The following is a 20425-nucleotide window of genomic DNA, read 5'->3' as shown; positions in this document are numbered from 1 at the left end:
TGGAGATTCCTTAAGAAATTAAAAACAGAGCTTCCCTATGACCCTGCAATTGCACTATTGGGTATTTACCCCAAAGATATAGATGTAGTGAAAAGAAGGGCCACCTGTACCCCAATGTTCATAGCAGCAATGGCCACAATTGTCCAACTGTGGAAAGAGCCAAGATGCCCTTCAATGGATGAATGGATAAGGAAGAAGGTCCATATAGACAATGGAGTATTATGCCTCCATCAGAAAGGATGAATACCCAACTTTTGTATCAACATGGACAGGAATGGAGGAGATTATGCTGAGTGAAATAAATCAAGCAGAGAAGAGTCTGTTATCATATGGTTTCACTTCGTTGTGGAGCATAAGGAATAACATGGAGGCATTAGGAGAAGGAAAGGAAAACTGAATTGGGGTAAAATTGGAGGGGGAGACCCAGCATGAGAGAGTGTGGACTCTGAGAAACAAACTGAGGGTTTGGGAAGGGAGGGGTGGGAGGATGGGTGAGACTGGTGGTGGGTGTTAAGGAGGGAACCTAGTGCAGGGGGCACTGGGTGTGGTGCAGAAACAATGAATCTTGGAACACTGAAAAAATGTTTAAAAAAATAAAATAAATTTAAAAATTAAATTAATAAAATAAAATAAATCAACCTACATCGGTGTGTTTCCTATTACTAGCAAGCTGGCGTGTTGGTGTGCCTTATTTCCCCGTCTCACATTTTGACCACTTGCCTGGTCAAAACCGCAACCGTTTGGGTGCCCCTCCCTGCACCCACACGCACCGGAAAATCATTCGAGGCAGAGACCCTTCAGTCTAAGAGATTACAAGCTCTCCAGAACTCTGGATGAACAAAATCCACTTTAAAAACCGAGCACCTAAACTGCGGCAGACGTAAGGGTCCACGAAATACACGGTTTCTTCCCTCACAAATTTTACAAGCATCTTCCTGGAGCCTACATTTTACTTTTAAGTAATAAACATAGCTATTTTTATAGTTTATAATAAGTGAGATGCATTGGGGAATACATTTCGTTTGAACAAATGAAATCACAGAAAACGTGAGGCTGTAAATAAAGGGTCTGTTCTTGAGGTTCTTGTAACTCGTTCACCTCTCCAGGGATTAGAGGAGGGGGGTGCAAAAATCTGGCCTCGCGCAAGGGCGCCGAGCTTTGCGAACACAATCTAAGTCAGCTGAACCTGCATCTTATAAGAAATGGCCCCAGAGAGCTCCCAATTCCCTAACCTCAGAGCACACACGGAGCAGACCGCTCAGCTGAGGTAGCTTCTGAAGCAACCCTTGCCTCACGTTGCATCTTCCGCCAATTAACGCCGCCCCGCCCTTTCCGCCCTCCCGGGAGGCGGGCCAGGCTTGGGTCGCTCTAGGCTTCTCCCTCTTTATGGTAACGCTGAGCCTCTCTAGCTCTCATCCGCCCTCCTCTCAGTGGCAGCGCGGGGAGGTGAGGAAAAGCCGGCCGCCCAGTCGGCCCTACGTGAATGCGGGTGCAGCCCAAACTCCGCAGAGGAGAGCACGAGCTAAGGTGGGAGGGATTGGGGGGGGAGGCTCTGGGAAGGGCGCGACCGGTCGGGGGGGAAGAGGGGGAGCCAGGGCCGGTTCACGGAGGTATGGAAGGAGAGGTGGGCGAGGAGGCCCGGACACGTGAGAGTGACTTCCAGCGGCTGGCTGGGGCCTCCCGCAGAGCGCCCGACTTGCCCTACTTCATCTGCGGGCCCCTTGTGTCAGGACCCAGCACAGGTTCTGTCGCATCTGTGCCCTCCGCGGGTTGGTCGCCTCTTTTCGGAAGACCGGGGGCCGGCAAAGCTGTGACTTAGGCTTGCGCTGCTTACTAGAGGGTAATTACGGCCTTGAATCTAGTTCGCGCCAGTTTCGTTTTTTTTATTTTAATTTATTATTTAGTGAGCATCCCCCTAGCCCTAGCTGTTCGGTTGAGGCCGGAGGCCGATCAGTATTCATTTTCCCATCCCTGTAGTTTAAATACAATAAATGATCCTTAGATGTATGTGGGAGCTTGAAACACGACGTGGCTGACAGCTGGGGGCGTCATGCTTGTGCCCACCGTGCTGCTGAGGTGGGAGTAATTGTGCAGCATCCTGCGGACCTGCTCACCCCGATTTGGAGAGATTCATCCTCCTCGGTGTGAGATTGTGGCAGTTTCAAAACGTGTATTCCAAAGACGCTGTTTACGAAGTGCTGGCGTTGATGCCAGAGAAGCCACGACTGTAACACAGGAACTGGGTGATTCCTTGACCTCACCGAGCTTAATATGTTATTGAAAGACCAACAGTACAGTTCCTCTTTGGCCTCAGGTGATGCGGAAAATATAACCATACATACAGCTCCTGCCTTCCCACAGCTGAGAATAGAGAAAAAGTCTTAATGCACCGTTAAATTGTTCTGCAGTCACAGAGAAGGAAGAACCTATTAATAATAGCATTTGAGTAAGGCACACCAGATAGGCAAAAGACACTGGTGCTGCCCCGAAAAATAAGTTAGCATTACCTGGCGCCGAAAGGTCCGTGGGCTTTCCAAGCAGAGAAGAACCCTATAAAGTGAACTTTGCAGGTCATGTAGTTTGACCTAGAGCGTGTGGCGTATGAACAAGTAATGCCATGCTAGATGGTCCAGACTCTTGTTTTTTAGGAAGAGATGAACGTTTTTTCAAGGGAATGATTTAGAGTTTGGTTTCACGATCACTTACTCAACAACTGTAGTGTTAAGTATTGTTTGACGGTTTGGGCCACATCCAGAATCAGGTAGAATAAAGAGAACTTTGCTAATTTTTCTTGGTCTGGAAATAATCTCTCAGTTGTTGAAATCCCATTTCAGTTCTCTTTGGCCTTTAAAGACTAGAAGATTAGAGACAAATGACAAATTTGGAAGCCTGAAGGGTTTGCTAAATTGTTCCCCAAGTGATCTGAAAGTATGCTAGACAAAGCATTAAAAAATCTGAGGGGAGTACATTAGGTAAACCTAGAGTAAATCATTAGGGCCTGATTAAGAGGGGTTCTTCATATAAAGTAAAAGTAGTGTTTGTGGTTTTTTTTTTTTTCCTTTTTTCCATTAAGCAAGAACTTGAATGGTATAACAGGCTCTGTGCTAGGCATGTAAGTAGAGCTCTTAAGTTTCAGTTTCATCATGTGTAAATGGGGATGGTCGTACTTCATTGTTGTCAAGATTAAAGAGATGATGTTTGTGCTTGGTGCTGTATCTGGCACTTACTAGCCTCAGGCAAATATTTAACCAAATATTTAACCAAATATTTTAAGTGGTACTATTGACTATATTTTGGTTTGTAATTCTTTACCTTCCTTGTTGGGCCTGACTCTTTGAGGATTAAAGACTATCTCCTTTGGCTCTTTACCCCTTCTAGTGTCCATTGACTTGTGTGAGTAAGTTAGTATTTGAAGATAATGGGTACAAAAAGTTGACAGTTGCAAGAGGCATGACGAGTATGTGTATGCCTATGACTAAAACTGCTGATGCATAAAGGAGGGGCGGATGATTGTTTTTCCCATTAAATAAGAGATAATCTGGGAAAATGCCTTGTAAATTTCTAAGACACTCTCCTGCCCTCCCCCCCAAAAGAAAAAAGGCATTTGTCATGAAAGGGAAAGACTCTTATTATAAGTTGACCTAAAAATTCAGCAAATTTCTTGTTTGGCTTAAATTTTCTCTAATGCTTTTTCCCACTAATTAGGAAACTGGAAAAGCTGTATTGAGGGAAACCAACATATTGGAAAATATTTTGGGAAATCTCCCTCTAAATTTTGGGAAGAAAAAAAAAACTTATCTTTCCCTGCTATGTTAGTGGCAGTGATGACTGTGGTGTCCTGTTTCAATCCTGTAGGTGCCCTGCAGTAATGTCCTAGACCTTGTGTTACTAGGAACGCTTGTTAGTGTGATTTCCTTGTATGAGCATGCTCAGGTATATCTAGCCTGCCTGCCTTAGAGTTTGGTAATGGATAGCAAGTGATAATGCTTAAAAGCTTATTCCATAGAATCCAAATATATACATGTATAAATTTTATTTTTTTAAGATTTTTATTTATTTATATGAGAGAGTGAAAGGGGGAGGGAGAGGGCACAAGTGAGGGAAGGGGCAGGGGCAGAGGGAGAAGAGGACTGAGCGGGAAGCCTGACAATGAGCAGGAAGCCTGACAATGAGCTCAATCCTAGTACCCTGAGATCGTAAGTCTAGCCGAAGATATACACTTAACTGACTAAGCTACCCAGGCGCCCCCCATATGTATAAATTTTAAATTATTAAAAAACAAAAAACAAATTCATAGAACAGATTGGTGGTTGCCAGAGGAGGGGGTGAACAAAATGGCTGAAGGGGGTCAAAAGGTACAAACTTAACAGTTATAAAATAAATAACGGAATGTAATGTAAGCATAGTGACAATAGTTAATAACACTGTGTTGTATATTTGAAAGTTGCTAAAGAAGTAAATCTTGAAAGTTCTCATCAGAAGAAAAAAATTTGTAACCATGTGGTGATGGATGTTAACGACTTACTGTGGTGATCTTTCATAATATATGCAAATGTCGAATCATTACCTTGTACACCTGAAACTAATAATGTTACATGTAAATTATACCTCAATTTAGAAAAAAAAAAAAAAAACTTCTTTCTTGAGTTTGCAGTGTTCAAGTCACACAAGGAACAAATAATTTTATTTACTACCTAAGGTGGTAGAAGTAAAACAAGGGCTCTAATCTATTCCACACTTATTACCTTGTCTTTTGACTCTTCTAGAGTGCTATAAGAATATTAAATGTTAATTTTAGAATCAGAAAACATACTATATTTAGGCACTGAATAAAATGTTGGCAACCCTAAAGCACCAGAAACCCAAAATGCAAAAAAATTTTTAGGGATTTTTCAAATAAAAAAAAAATCCAGAATTAGTAAAGACTTTATTTGAAAGGGTTATGCACATAGGGGAAAGGGAACTATTGCAATGGAGAAAATTCTCAAATCAAAAGATCTACCGGCATCTCAAGGGAAGAGTAAAGGTTGCTAGAAGAGACACCTTGATTGGATTACAGATTCTAGAATGTTTTGCCCTGAGGCCAGCCTCTTTTCTGGAGGAGTTATTTTGGGCCCTGGTTGAGGGTGGACCAAAGTTCTGGGACTTGGGGGGCAGGAGAGATACTTAAAATATAGCTAACAGTTGGTCACTTTTGACATGAAGTTAAAGTTAACAGATTTATAGGGGCGCCTCAGTGGCTCGGTAAAGCAGCAGACTTTTGGTTTCGACTCAGGTCATGATCTCTGGGTTGTGAGATAGAGCCTGAAGCCCCCCATTGGCCTCCCCACTCAGTGGGGAGTTGGCTTTCCCTTTCCCTCTGTTTTCCACTGGCCCATGTGTGCTAAACTGTGTGTGGTCATACCCTCTCTCTCTCTCTCCCTCTCCTTTCTCTCTCAAATAAACAAATAAATCTTTAAGATTGACAAATTTATAACTGAGTCAAAGAATCTTTCCTAGTCATCTGTAAACAAGGGAGTATCCTCAGAGTCTTGTAAAAGCCATTAGGAGAGGAATGGAAGGTTTCTTTGACCATGACTCTTAAAGAATCACAAACACAGGTTCCAGATAAAATTAACTTCTCAAAAGGCATTTTTGCTATTTGAAATGGAAAATAAGTATACAAATAAAATTCGCCCACACCTCTAGAGGAAGGCCTTAGGAGACTTAGTGACTAATTATTAGTATTTATAAATCCTACTTTACTAGGTGTAGTTGAAAAAAGTACTTGAAGACCTAGATCTCATTTTTATCATAGTAAAAATCTTCCCAAAGGTGGGGCAAAAGAACTAAATTAAACAGGTCTAAATGAATGCATTTGAGGTTTTTCATTTGTTACTGGTTTTCATCTTACCCATTAAAAAGCAGTACTTTTTTTTCTTCTTCCATGATGAATACTAAATATTTTACTGGTAAAAGTGATTAGCTAAAGCAAATTAATCTCTTGCTATGTTTAAAAGAATTTTACACACACACAAAGTTCCACAAAAAGAGGGGGCAGAAGTAAAATCATGACTGTCGCACACATTGTGAAATTATGAACACACAGATTTTGTTTCCCTTACTAATGAGGGAACTGGTAAGATGTTATAACCAGTTTAAATGACAAAAGAACAGACATATTTCTTGATCAGGAATATTAAAATAAATGAGCACATGGAGGCAAAATGGTCTTCTACAGTGGGCCAGGGAATCCATTGAAACTCCCATTAGACAGAAGTTACAAGAATATAGACAAGAATTGCATTTGCCTTGCTAACCTTTACAGTTGTCAGCTCTGAAATAGTGGAAGCAAGGCGGTGGAAGACCCACAGCTCTTGTAATCAGAACGTGAAAACCTTGACATCTCTGCTTTCAACAATGCATAGTTCTCTATACATCTGTTTTATCAAATTTATGACTCTCCTCCCTTCATAACCTTCCTTAAATGTCAGACTTCCTGGAAGGCAAGTTCATGTGTGAGTGTGTATTTTCCTTTTTTAAAAAATACACTTTACAAATATGGAAATGTTTGGTTAATATTCTCTTAACTGAATTACCTAAAGCAGTGAATCTCAAACATATGCTTACATATAACCTGGGGATTTTTTTTTTTTTTTTTTAATATGGATCCTGATTCAGTAGGTCTATGGTCCATACTGAGATTCTTCTTTTCTAATAGGTTCCCAGCTGATTGTGAAGTACTGGTTCGTAGACAGTGAATAGTAGGGCATTTCTGATTGTTAATTAAGAAAGGTGTTAGATTAATCATTACATCATTACCTGGAGAACATTGCATCATACAGGTGAAGACAGCAAAATGAAGCTATTGGATTGTCACTTGAAGAAAATAATAAATATTCATTGTGGCCACATTGCTAGAACATAGACCAAAGCTAGGAAAAGAAGTTGCTGGGAAACAGATCCAAGGAGCTCTACAGCAGAACTTTAGGGAAGGAAGACAGAAATAAGGGCATTGAGTAATAGAACAGGGGAGGAGCAGCCAGAGGCTGTAATTTTTAGAAGGCAGGCAGTAACCACTGGCTGAAATTTTGTGCACCTTGAGCTAACCTGACTTTTCCTTTAGCCCTGCGTTAACTGTGCATGAACAAATTGCATAATAGTAGATCAGGAAACAAACTTAAGGTAAGACTTTAAGCAGTAAGACTTCATTAATTCAGGTGTATACCTTTTACTATGACAGTTTTAAATGAGTGGTACAGTTGTGCCATTGAGTTTTAATCAGTGTGGAAAATTTATTTATTTTTTTTTACTGTAATGGGAAGTTTACCTTCTGTTAGGACATTTTAATTTTAAACTGAGCAGGTCCTGTGATCTATTAGTGGGGAGTTCAGCTTTCTTTTAGCAACAGGTAAGAAGTAGGGCATAATGTGAAGCTGATACCAAAGAAACATCTCTACTTACTGGAAGATGTAAAAAATTCATAGTACATGAGGTTACCAAATTTAGCAAATAATATGGGGTGTGCATTTAAATTTGAAATTCAGACAAATACCAAATTACTTTTTAGCAGTATTTGGGATACAATTAAAATATATGCATTATCTAAAATTCATATTTAACTGAGCATACTGTATTTTACCTGGTAACTCTAATAGTAAATTTACTCTAACAGTGAGACCCGAGGAATGGCTGCTAATAAAATGGTATTGTGCAACAGTTTAATTCCTTCAAGTGTTCCTCCAAAAGTTCTAGTACTCAAAAGTGTGCCAAGAGCTCAAAATAGTTGGAAGCACCTGTTTACCAGAAGAGGATGTTTTCAAGGACTGATAGGGTCATGGTTAAGTTGAATTAAAAACACATTTAACACTGTACTCTCCAACTAGGAGTGCAGGTTCATAGTGATTTAAGGTTAATAAAAGAATTTATGCTGTTGTGGAAGATGTCCAAGCAAGTACTTACCAGAAAAAAAAATGATTTAGTAAGAGTTTAATCATATTTCTGATTTTATAAGGGAGATCACTTAAGTACACTGGCACAACTTAGAGTCTTGCTAATAAACTCTCATGAACTATGTAGTAATTTAGAAAAGATAAAAGGAAAGTAAACACATGAACAATTGCTTACTTGGTCTTTAGAGACTGCACTATTTCAGTGATACTGCGGTACACATTCACTGGAATTTTTTTTATTTCTTATTTTCATTTTGTTATTTAAATTTTAGTGAACATGCAGTGCAATATCGGTTTCTGGAGTAGAATTCAGTGATTCATCACTTACATATAACAGCCGGTGCTCATCACAAGTGCCCTCCTTAATACCCATCCCCCATCTAACCTACCTCCTACCGACCTCCTTCAATCAACCCTCAGTTTGTTCTCTGTCATTAAGAGGCTCTTATGGGTTGTTCCCTCTCCCTTTTTCTCCTTCCCCCCTTCCCATAGAGTTCATGAGTGAAATCATATGGTATTTGTTTTCTCTGAGTGACTTTATTTGACTTAGCATAATATACTCTAGCTCCATTCGTGTCATTGCAAATGGCAAGATTTTATTCTTTTTAATGGCTGTCAGTTTTTCATGTGCTGTCTGTTGTCTATATATCTTGCTTTTTGAAATGTCTACTTAAGTCTTTTGCCAATGTTAATGGTTTGTCTTTTTATTGTTGAGTTACAGTTTTTTTAATCTGGATGCAAGGATTTGGCTGATAAATACTGTTTGCGTATTTTCTCTAAATTTATGGCTTTCCTATTAATATTTGAAATTTTGACTTCCATTGAATAAAAGTAGTCTTTATGAAACCTAATTATCATGTTTTCTGTACGGTAATTGCTTTCCGTTTCCTGAGGAATCTTTGTCTACACAGCATCATAAATATGGGCTCCAGTGCTTTCCCCAGAAGTCTTTAGTTTAACTTTAGTGTTGAAGACTATGAACTATCTTGATTTTCATCTGTAGTGTAGGGTACTGGCCAATATTCATTTTTCTCATATGGATATCCATTTATTTCAAAGCCACTTGTTGAAAACCTGACTTTTCCCATAGGATTGGCTTTATACCTTAACCAGAAATCACTTGTGCATATAAATGGGTATATATCTCTTGGGTTTATATTTGATCCCACTGATATGTATATATCTATCTTTAAGATGATTCCATACCAGGGCACCAGTCAACAAGTGTCTGCCTTCAGCTCAGGTCGTGATCCCAGGACCCTGGGATCAAGTCCCACATTGGGCTCCCTGTTCATCAGGAAGCCTGCTTCTCCCTCTCCTGCTTCCTCTACTTGTGTTCCTCTGTCGCTGTCTCTCTCTCTCTGTGTCAAATAAATAAATAAAATCTTTTTTAAAAAAAAGATGATTCCATACCATCCTGATTAGAGTAAGTCCATTCTGATTGGACTGGAAGGCCTTCCAGCTTTATTCTTTCTTATGGTTGTTTTGGATGTAGGAAGTCCTTTGTATTTCTGTGTAAATTTTAGATGAAGCTTATTAATTTATGATTATGATTGCATTGAATCTACAAATTAACATGAGGAGAACAGTCAACCAGTTTTGTGTCTTGGGGTATGGTATATCTCACTATTTATTTTGGTCTTTTAAAATATTAACAAATTTTGTAGATGTTAGTGTAGAGACGTTCCATGTTTTGTTAAAATTATTCCTGAGTATTTCTTAATTTAGTGACACTTTTTTTTTTAAAGATTTTATTTATTTATTTGACAGACAGAGATCACAAGTAGGCAGGGGGAGGCGGGGGGGGGGCAGCAGGCTCCCTGCTGAGCAGAGAGCCCTATGCGGGGCTCTATCCCAGGACCTGAACTGAAGGCAGAGGCTTTAACCCACTGAGCCACCCAGGTACCCAATTTAGTGACACTTTTGATGGTTGTGACTTGTGGATTCTGTGTACTAAATTGTTTTTATGAATCTTTTGCCTATGTTCACTAGGAATTTTGGTCTTTTAAGTTATTTATTTATTTATTTCCTCTTTTGGAATGTCCTTGGTCTTGTATCAAGGTAATACCTGCCTCAAATAAAATAAGTTGAGAATGGAGAAAAAAAAAATAAAAGGAAACTAAAGGAACAAATTTCCCAGTAGCCAAGGAAAAGAATTCCCTAGTGGGTAAAAATGTATTAGTTCTATGGACAAACAGAATTTCTAAAACAAATTTCAAAGTTCCTAGATGCTTTTCCTATTAAATATGGTCAAGGTAGTCCAAGTCTTTGAATGCTTAGAAATAATTTTATGTTCAGAAAATCACAGATCAGTGGCTACAAATTGGTGATAGTTATTACAAATGTAAGGAATCAAGCATCAATGAGAGAGAAAACATTAGGAGTTTCCATAATGTGCTAAGGAGGTTGTTAATCAAGTTTCTTTCTTTGTGTTGATTGTTAAGGTCAGAGCCAGACTTCTGTCCCATGTCTGTTATAGTACAGTACAGCATAGTTTGTTGTTTTATAACTGTATCTCTGGCTTCCTCTCTTCTATTCCTTCATTTATTTTAACCCACAATTCTGTTAAAAGAAATTTAATTATTTGTATAATACAAGCTATTTTATCTGATGCACTAGACACCACTACTAGGAAGTTAAATTTTAAAAGTTGGTTGAAATAGAATAAAAATATATAAATATGCTCCATCTTAATTAGCTTTTAAACATTTTAGGTTAAAAATATCCAGTGACATTTTGAACTTTAGATTATATTCTATTTTTTAACTTTTTAAATATAGTATTTTAACTGAGAACAGATATATATGTATTCACTATTTTTTATTACATGAGACCAGAGTCATCTTTGTATGTGGTTTTATATGATTCTGGTTTTTTTCTGAAGAAAACGCTGGGAAGTATCTAAGCTTTCTAACCAGTTTTGTTTGTTTGTTTGTTTGTTTGTTTTTTAATATGGAGCAAAGTTTAAAAAAACACTTGCGAAATAGCAGAATCCTAGCTATTTCAACACTCTGCCACCACCCAGATTTCAGTGGTTCACATATATTTTCAATACTTTTTTTCCTACTGACTTGTATTTGTGACTTTTTCCTTAAGAATTCAACTTAGTTGGGGCACCTGGGTGGCTCAGTGGGTTGAGCCTCCACCTTCGGCTCACGTCATGGTCCGGGGTTCTGGGATGGAGCCCCTCATCAGGCTCTCTGCTCCGCGGGAAGCCTGCTCCCCCGGGAGCCTGCTCCTCCCTCTCTCTCTGCCTGCCTCTCTGCCTATTTGTGATTTCTGTCTGTCAAATAAATAAATAAAATCTTTTAAAAAAAAAAAAAGGAATTCAACTAAGTTTTTGTATTTGCTTTGAAAAATATTTATGAAAACTTTTAGATGGAAAGTACAGAAAATAATGAAAACACTGTGTACATGCCTTCAATTTAATCTTCCATAAATCTCTTTTTTAAAAGTTTCCTTCCTCCTTAGAAATATGTGTACCACAGAGGTACCTGGGTGGCTCAGTGGGTTAAAGCCTCTGCCTTCAGCTCAGGACATGAGCTCTCTCTCTTCCTGCCTCTCAGCCTACTTGTGATCTCTGTCTGTCAAATAAATAAATAAAATCTTTAAAATTAAAAAAAAAAGAAATATGTATACCACAAAATTGTTATTTATTACTCAAGTATATTTTAGCATGGTTCTTATTTTCATCTATAAACCATGCACGCTATTTTGTGTGTTTAAAATTTTACATAAATGTATTCTTTTACAACTTTTTCACTTAGGATTATCTTTAAGATTTATCCATGGTGATTCCTATAATTCCTGTGGTTAACTGTCCTATAGAAGTGTTGAGTAATCCATGGTTTCTCGTCCTTAAAATTAGGTAATTTCCAGCTTTTCACTGTCAAAGACAGTAAATGCTCAAATGTAAATACACAGTGCTCAAAGACAATAAATACACAAAAGTCCTTGTGCTCTTTTGGGACATTTATTTTTTTGGCAGACATCTAGACCAGAAAGTACAAGGTCCTGGGATGTGGACTTGTTTAATTTTGTGAGAAATTGCCAGAAAGACTCTGAAGCAGTTAGAGTTTACATTCCTGTCAATGTATAAGGAGCATGTAAGAGTTGGCCACATTTTAACCAGCACTAGTTTATCAGATTTTTAAAATTTTGCTCAGCAAGTGTTTGAGAAATGGTATTCAGTTTGCGCCTTTTTTTAAAAAAATAACTATAAAGGTTGAACATCTTTGCATGCATTTATTGGCTGTTTTGTTCTCTTCCTTGAGTTGAGTATCTGTATTTGCTTAGTTTTTTTTTTTTTTGTTGTTGTTGTTTTTTAAGATTTTATTTATTTGAGAGAGAGAGAGGAAGAGAATCATGAGCCGGGGGGGGGGGGGGGGGCACAGGGAGAGGGAAAAGCAGACTACCCGCTGAAAGGTAGCCCAAAGCGAGGCTGGATCCCAGGATCTTGGGATCATGTCCTGAGCAAAAGGCAGACCTTAACTAACTGAGCCACCCAGGTGCCTCTGTTTGCTTAGTTTTCTAATGGGTTCTTTGTCATTTTCTAATTGATCTGTAAATGTCAGAATTTTTAATGTATATTTGGGATAATAATCCTAACCATAGCTTTCAAGTGTGGCTGTTTTTCCTCCTTTAGATTTGTAAGGAAATGTTTAATTTTGACATATAATCAAATGTATCCATCTTTTCCTTTGTCTTGTTTGAGACATTCTCTATCCCAATGTTGCAAAGTCTTCCGTGTTTTCTTAGAAACATTAGTACAGTTTTTCTTTTCTTGTTCCATTCTTGAATCCATCTGGAGTTGATTTTTGTGAGAAAGAGATCTTAGTCTTGTCTTTTTCCATGTGGTTAGCTGCTTACCCCCTAATATTTCATTCAGTCTTTTCCCCATTAATGCACAGTACCCACTGATTTTATAAAATCACATGTCATATACTAAACCAAGCCCGCATCTTTTTATGGATCTATTCGTCTATACTATTCTACATTTGTCTATACTACTGTTATACTAAACACCACACTTTTAATTATAACAGCTTTATGGCAAATAAATACCCAACTTTGTTTTCCTTCAAGGCTATCTTGACTGGATTTTTACTCATCCATATAAACCAACTGCTGAATTCCAAAGGGGAGTGGGTGGAATACCTGCTGGGATTTGACTGGAATAATATTGAATTTACAGATAAATTCCCAGGGAGTTTATATGCCTCAGTAAGATTTCCCATGATTAATTTCTACATTTATTTAGGAGATCCTTTTTGTATTTTTGTTTGATGATTTTCTCCGTAAAAGTCTTGCATGTCTTTTGTAGGATTGATTTTGTAAGGTCTCTTAATGTTTTAGGTTTCCAGCATCATTGTTGAATTACCTAACTAGTTTTAATAGCTCATCTGTTGAACCTTTTGTATTTTCTGTGTAGATATTTATGTCATCTTGAGTAGTACTTCTTCTTCTCAATCCCTGTTAATACAATGTTAAGTGGAAGCTTTAATACAGTGTTAAATAGCAGGTATTCTTTTGTAATCTAACTTTAGAGGGAATGCTTCTAATGTTTTATGATTAAATAATGTTTACTGTAAGCTTTTGGTGAATGTCTTTCTAGTCCTTGCATGCTAAGAGTTTCTTTCTTTTAAATAAGTGTGGAATTTTATCAAATGCCTTTTCAGTTTCCCAGATAAAAATTTTGCAGCACAAATCTGACTTCAGTGTTTTCTCTAGGGCAATCAGCACATGACCTACTAGAGAGCGATCCCGAAACAAAATCAAGCAGGGGAAATTTGCTGGAATCCAGAGTGATGGATCCATGTTCAGTTGGAGTTCAGCTTCGTACCACAAACGAGTGCCATAAAACCTACTACACTCGTCACACTGGTTTCAAGACTTTGCAAGAATTGTCATCAAATGATATGCTTTTACTTCAACTTAGAACTGGAATGACACTTTCTGGGAACAATACCATTTGCTTCCATCATGCAAAAATTTACATTGACAGATTTGAGGATTTGCAGAAGTCATGTTGTGACCCATTTAACATACACAAAAAACTAGCCAAAAAAAATTTGCATGTAATTGACTTAGATGATGCCACTTTTCTGAGTGCAAAATTTGGAAGGCAGCTTGTACCTGGTTGGAAGCTTTGTCCAAAATGTACACAGATAATCAATGGAAGTGTGGATGTTGATTCTGAAGACCGGCAGAGAAGAAAACCTGATTCGGATGTATGTATAGCATTCATTTTTTTCCTGCTGTCTTACTTTCACAGTGTGCGGTTTTGTCGAATTGTAAAGAAATCATATTTATGTTATTATTTATTATACTAATTACGAATTAAAGCTGGGGAGGTAAAAATAAATGGTGTTTATAAATATTTCTGTATACCCAGACTGGATAATAAAATAAGCTTGAGAATGGAAGAGAATGGAATAGCGTATTATGTCCAAGACTCCAGCTATAACTCCTAGGGCTAAGATGTTGAGGGTGGCTTTTAGAACATTCTGGTAAAGCCAGGACTTAATTGTTATCTTAGTTTCTTTTCTAATACCAAAGTAACTCAGTGAGACCTGCCAGCCAGTGAGGATCTGTATAGCAAAATGAATTCCCCTTTTATATGAAGGACTTAAAAATGACCACTTTAAAATGAACACCAGAGAAGTGATTTGCAATAATTGTTTCTTCAACCTTTCTTTCTCCTTTAGCACAATTACCATTTTTGTTTGGGTTTTTTAGTTGCTTGTGAGTTTCCATTGCTTCTAGCTCTGAGTTCTTATTTGCTAATTTAAGAACTCCCTATGGTCAAAAAGCATATATTTTTACATTGTAAATACTAAATATTTATAACTCCCTTTTTCACATTCCTACGTTTTGATTATTTAACTATATGAGAAAAAAACTGAGATTTCATAAAGCTATCTTTGGTGTAGAACAAAGACAAGTATATCAAAGGAGCACTTCTCAAAATTTCTACTTATAACCAATTTATAATTCTTGCTGCTGGGATATTTTTCTCAATTTCCTCCTTTTCATTATATTAATAAGCCAAATTAAAAGATAATTAAAATTTTAAATTATATGTAGTGCTTCCCTTTTGTTCACCCCTCAGAGGCATATCTCTAGGACCCAGTGTTCTCTTGCAGTTCATACTAGGTTCTTGCTGCTGTCACTTTAGAGTTTTGTCCATTTCATTTATTTGTTGCTCTTGTAGAATATATCACATAAACTGTTTTTTTCCCCAAATTGTGAATCATTAATTCATTATATATGTATAATACTATAGAATATTATATATATAAATATATTTATATATTATTTATATGATATATATAGAATTCATTATAATAATGATGGTTAAATTCCTAACCATCAAAATTTTGTTTTACCAAAGCTTTTTAAAAAGATGATAATACTATTTCAGAACTTGAAACCATATTACCTCTCTGCTTTTAAAAATATATAAAATAAAAATTAAAAAATTAAATAAAAAATTTAAAATTAAAAATATATAAAGTAGAACCTTTCCTTAAGAACTCAAGATCATATTAGGAACCTCAGTTTTGGTTTATTTATTTATTTGTTTGTTTATTTTCAAAGATTTTTTTTATTTATTTGAGAGAGAGACAGTGAAAGAGAGCATGAGCGAGGAGAAGGTCAGAGAGAGAAGCAGACTCCCCGTGGAGCTGGGGCTCAGGATCATGACCTGAGCCAAAGGCAGTCATCCAACCAACTGAGCCACCCAGGCATCCCAGTTTTGTTTTTTTTAAAAGATTTAATATTTTTTAAGTAACTTCCAAACCCAACATAGGGCTCGAACTCAGCACCCCAAGATCATACATATACTTGAGTCATACATATACTCCACTGCCAGGTGGCCCAGGAACCTCAGCATTATGCCAATGGGTTATACAGCAGTTTTTCTTTGTTTTCTCCCATCTCAGCAACAGCCATTGCAGTTTTTACCATGCCTATTGCCCCTCCTGATATGCCAGAGACTAAAATTAGGTAATGAAAATATTACAACTAAATTAACCTGTAAACTTCGAATATTGTCTAGGGCTGTATAAAGTTTGCACTTGGGCTCTAAAACCTTTTTCTTATTTTTTTTGTGAATTCCAGACTGTCCTTCAGATTAAGGAATAATCTGGATTAACATTAAGTTAAATATTAATCTCTTCATGGTAGATTGTCAAGATTTGAGTTGAAAATTTGTTTACCTTTCTTCAGGGAAGAACTGCAAAAGCTTTGAGGTCATTGCAGTTTGCAAACCCAGGGAAACAAACTGAATTTGCTCCAGAAACTGGTAAAAGAGAAAAAAGAAGGCTCACAAAAAATGCAGCTGCTGGTTCTGACAGGTAGGCTCTGTGTTCACTGAAGACCTATTAACTTGCTGCTTCAGATGGAGTTGTATTGCTTCACTATTTTAAGTTTTGAATTTTCTGGGTAGATGTTTTAAATTAGAAGATCTAGGATTAGTAAGAATATCCAAGGACTGCATAAAAATCAAGGCATCCCTTTCAACTCTAAAAATTTATTTTTAAGAAAGAGTCAACAAAGTGAACAAGTTAACATTTTTGGCATGAGAATTCAAATTTAAACATATTACACCTAAAACAATTTTTTAAAAGTATTGGTATTATATAATTGGTATATCACTTCTCTATGGGTGGCAGCCAAAAAGTCAATCTTAGAAGAATTCAAGGTTGCTTTTTATTTTTTACATGTCTGAAATAGAAACAGTTATGGTACAGTCAACAGAATGATTGAGAAAACTAAACTGTTTAGAATATGACTTTTTAAATTGAACATTTCTAAAGTACAGGTTGACAAAGAAATGTTAGTACAATCATTCAGAATTATTTTCTACATATGCCATTTATTCCATCTGTTAAGATTTTCCACTGAGTCATTTAATTGTTTTTAAGCCATATTTGCTAGAGTATATTAAAGAACAAGAAACAGATTAATTGCAGTATAAAAACAAGTAGGGTCATAGAAAGAGATTGGTAACCAACAGAATGTCCCACTATTAAGCTGCCATTCTCTGTTGTTGCTGTTAAGATAAGGGGATAATACTTCAAACAAATATATTTTTTGGAAATAGTAAAGGAATGGACTGAGTTGACTTTTAAATGGACTTCTAGAAGCATATTCAGGCTTCTTGGATTTGTCTCCACACTTTAGAATGAGGTCTCTTTTCACAACAGAGTTCATTTACTACTAATTATAGTGTAGGCTTGAGTCTGGTAAGTTATGTACTAGTTTTGTAGGACATCATCCCTAATTCAAAATATTACACCTTAAATTTGTTTTCATTACCTTATTTTCAAAAACATGTTCAAAAATATTGTGTTTGGGAGGTATAATTCGTCTTGTGTTTTATTTTACAGACAAGTGATACCAGCGAAGAGTAAGGTCTATGATAGCCAGGGTCTCCTAATTTTCAGTGGAATGGACCTTTGTGACTGCCTCGATGAAGACTGTTTAGGATGTTTCTATGCTTGTCCTGCCTGTGGTTCCACCAAATGTGGAGCCGAATGCCGCTGTGACCGCAAGTGGCTGTACGAGCAAATCGAAATCGAAGGAGGAGAAATCATTCATAACAAACATGCTGGATAATTTGTGGTATCAAATTATGGGCTCTTTAAAGATGGCTTCTCTATTTCTAAAACTCTATCATCCTAAGATAAATTTTCAAAGTTGATTGCCAAATGACAGAGAATTTGAAAACCACCTCAACATACACTCACTGGGCACTAAAGTTGCATTTAGGGTGCTTTAAGATTCATTATCTGATGTAAATTTAGATGGGCTATTCCTCAGCAGTCCTCTTTAAGCCTGTCTGGGTCAGTGTTAACAAGGAGGCAAACAAAGACAGCCCTCCATTAACACAGTTCAAATTTCAGTTAGCACGGTCTGTACTGTGAGCAGTTAGGTGAAGTACAGACTTCCCTGATAGCCCTTTGGTCCAAGGATCGTTATGTAACAGACGTGCTTCATCATCACTGACCAATCACAGTACTTCTCTCAAATTCTGCTAGTGATTGGTTACTGCACATCTGTCACTCAGTGCACTCACAGCAAAGCATGTGGTTGTGTTGTCTCCTTGTCACCCATGTGACATTTTGCAAAAGTAGATCATCAAAAGAGCTGGCCAACAAAGATAAAAATGAGTGAAGAAATGAAAAATGGTAATGCTAGATGTGAGATTTGAACTGAATGGTAAGTAGAGTTAGAAGAAATCACTGATGGGAATGTTGAGTCTCAGTATGCAGCTGAGGGAACCTCATGGAGACAAGCTTCATGTAATAAGGAAATTGGTGTGACGAGAAGGTTGAATAGGTCCCAGAGGAAGTGATGGTAAAAACTTCACGTTAAAGATTAGTTATTTTGCAACATTGAAAGTACAAATGATAAAATGGTGGAAACTGATCCAAACTTGAATATGACAGTTTGCAATGGCATAGAATAAATGCTTACTTAGTATCCTAAGTTAACAAAAAGGCAAGTACTGTTCAAACCCCTTTTGATTAGTTTTTTACAGTGAAATAATACTTTCTCAATGTTTCTGATGTTTTAAATTACAGTATACCAACATACTTTTTTACAGTGTTTTCAGGGGTTTTTTGTTTATAACTGAGTGAGTTTTTAATATTTTGACAGATTTTTTAAAGGTCACAGAATATTTTTCCCCCATTGATTATTAAGATTGCTTTGAATGGCTATTTTTTTATGGTCCTGCACTATTATGCAAGCTAAGGACTGTAGCTGAGAACAGTGTCCACCTACTACAGGAAAAATTAATTCTGATAAAACTAGGTGGTTGATTAAAAGTATTTTAAAAATGATCTACATATCTAAATGCTAAAATTTATCTCACAGTTTACCCTTAAAAAAAAAAAGCCTTAGTATTGTAAACCTTTCATTGTTTAGACCAGACGTTCTTGGTAAAAGTATGTTCTTGATAGAAAAATCTCATTCTTTGTATAAAGCATGGATAGCATGGATATACATATAATACATAAATAGGGATACATTGTATCGATGGTATTAAAGTTTTATGGGGTGGTAATTGGGATTAAAAGGCCTGAAAGCTGTAAGGGAGTAATAATGAGGGAAAAAAAGTTAGAGAAACACTGGTTGAGAGAGAGTATAAATTATTTGAAAATTGCATCTTAATGTACTGGTTTTTATGGGATTTGTATGGGTGCTGTTTGGAGGATGAGAGTGGGTGATAACTGGTCTTTTTTTAAGCAGCTACCTATCTGTCTAAAATCTTACCATCTAGGACATTGCCACTAAACTAGGTTTTTGCTTGGTTTTCCCTATATTAGAGTACTTTAGTTTAATCAGATGAACTTTTAGCAGTTTGAAATACTTACTAGCCATTAAAACGAAATTTATACGACCAGTTTGATTAAATTGACTAGTAGAGGTTTATTTTTACTCCTGTATACTTCTGGTATCTGTTTACTTTGATGGAATGCCACTTTGAACCATGAAATTGTAATTAAGTTACAGTTGTCACTGGCCTAGTTATCAGAAGTATGGTTAGTAGGTATGGTTAATATCAATTCACATTTCAAAAGAGCACTGGCAAAAAGAATATTTTGGCTTTATATACTTAAATTGGATGCTAGATTTTTTTTTTTCTGAATTAAGGAAAAATTTTGTTATAGAGGACACACAAACTTCTAATTTTATCTGAACATCTGGGTTCATTAGACATTAGTTGTATTACTGCCAGTGTTTTGTTGGTTCAAAGTAAGTATGATTTAGTATATTGCTTAAGCTATTCATAAGGGACAGATTTAAATCTTAGGTTTTTTGTTGTTTAAAACAAATATATTTTCAAAAGAATAAATGACTTTAAATTTCAAATTGTTTCTATTTCAGCATTCCTTAGTGGAACATTTCTGCATTATTTTTCAAAGATGGTAATAGTTAACTTAAGTTTCAAGGGTAAATTTCTTGAACAGTTTTGCTTTTATTTGTTCATTATACCTATTTAGGAAACTGGACTTTTCATGAGCATGCACAATGTTTACAGAGAGAGGTATGTCTAATTTAGGGTACGCTATAATAAAAGCTGTGTTTGGGGAAAATTACATCATGAGTTCACTTACTATTTTTTAATACAGAATTATAGACATGCAGAATACAATTAAATTGTCTAGATTCTTTTTATATTTTGCCTAAGTATAGTTCCAGGTGACTAAATTATTTTCTGATACTATTAGTCTAACAAGCAGAAATAAAGTGATACAAACACTTCTGCTGTATATAGATCCTGCTGGAGAAGTTAATGTTAAGACCATAAAGATTGGTCTTACACAGTATTGGCCACAAATGTTAAAGTAAAAATGCATGTATATGTTTGAAGTAAATGGCATCCCATGTGATTCTATTCCTATTTCTTTTACAAGTATAAGAAAAATTTAGTTATCTTTGAAATATTATACTTGAGGGGCGTCAGGGTGGCTCAAGTCATT

At 36.5% G+C, this 20425-nt stretch overlaps 1 protein-coding gene across 1 annotated transcript; it reads left to right on the top strand.

Annotated features, from left to right (window-relative positions):
- Positions 1-1432: 1432 nt before the first annotated feature.
- Positions 1433-20041, top strand: ARL14EP (ADP ribosylation factor like GTPase 14 effector protein). The gene is made up of 4 exons (XM_059406663.1): positions 1433-1527; positions 13662-14161; positions 16161-16288; positions 17324-20041. The coding sequence occupies exons 2-4, from the start codon at positions 13739-13741 to the stop codon at positions 17550-17552; spliced, it is 780 nt and encodes a 259-aa protein (XP_059262646.1). The 5' UTR covers positions 1433-1527; positions 13662-13738; the 3' UTR covers positions 17553-20041.
- The last annotated feature ends 384 nt before the right edge of the window (positions 20042-20425 follow it).

Source organism: Mustela nigripes, chromosome 1 (assembly GCF_022355385.1).
Source record: "Mustela nigripes isolate SB6536 chromosome 1, MUSNIG.SB6536, whole genome shotgun sequence".
NCBI classification, from domain to species: Eukaryota; Metazoa; Chordata; class Mammalia; order Carnivora; family Mustelidae; genus Mustela; species Mustela nigripes.
Note: the sequence above shows the minus strand (reverse complement) of the source record. Positions and strands in the feature narration are given on the sequence as shown.

Excerpts from the sequence above, each read along its gene's own strand:
- ARL14EP (XM_059406663.1), top strand. The coding sequence starts at position 13,739 with ATGGATCCATGTTCAGTTGGAGTTCAGCTTCGTACCACAAACGAGTGC. Across the intron at positions 14,162-16,160 it reads GAAGAAAACCTGATTCGGAT|GGAAGAACTGCAAAAGCTTT; the intron begins GTATGTATAGCA and ends ACCTTTCTTCAG. Across the intron at positions 16,289-17,323 it reads GCAGCTGCTGGTTCTGACAG|ACAAGTGATACCAGCGAAGA; the intron begins GTAGGCTCTGTG and ends TTTATTTTACAG.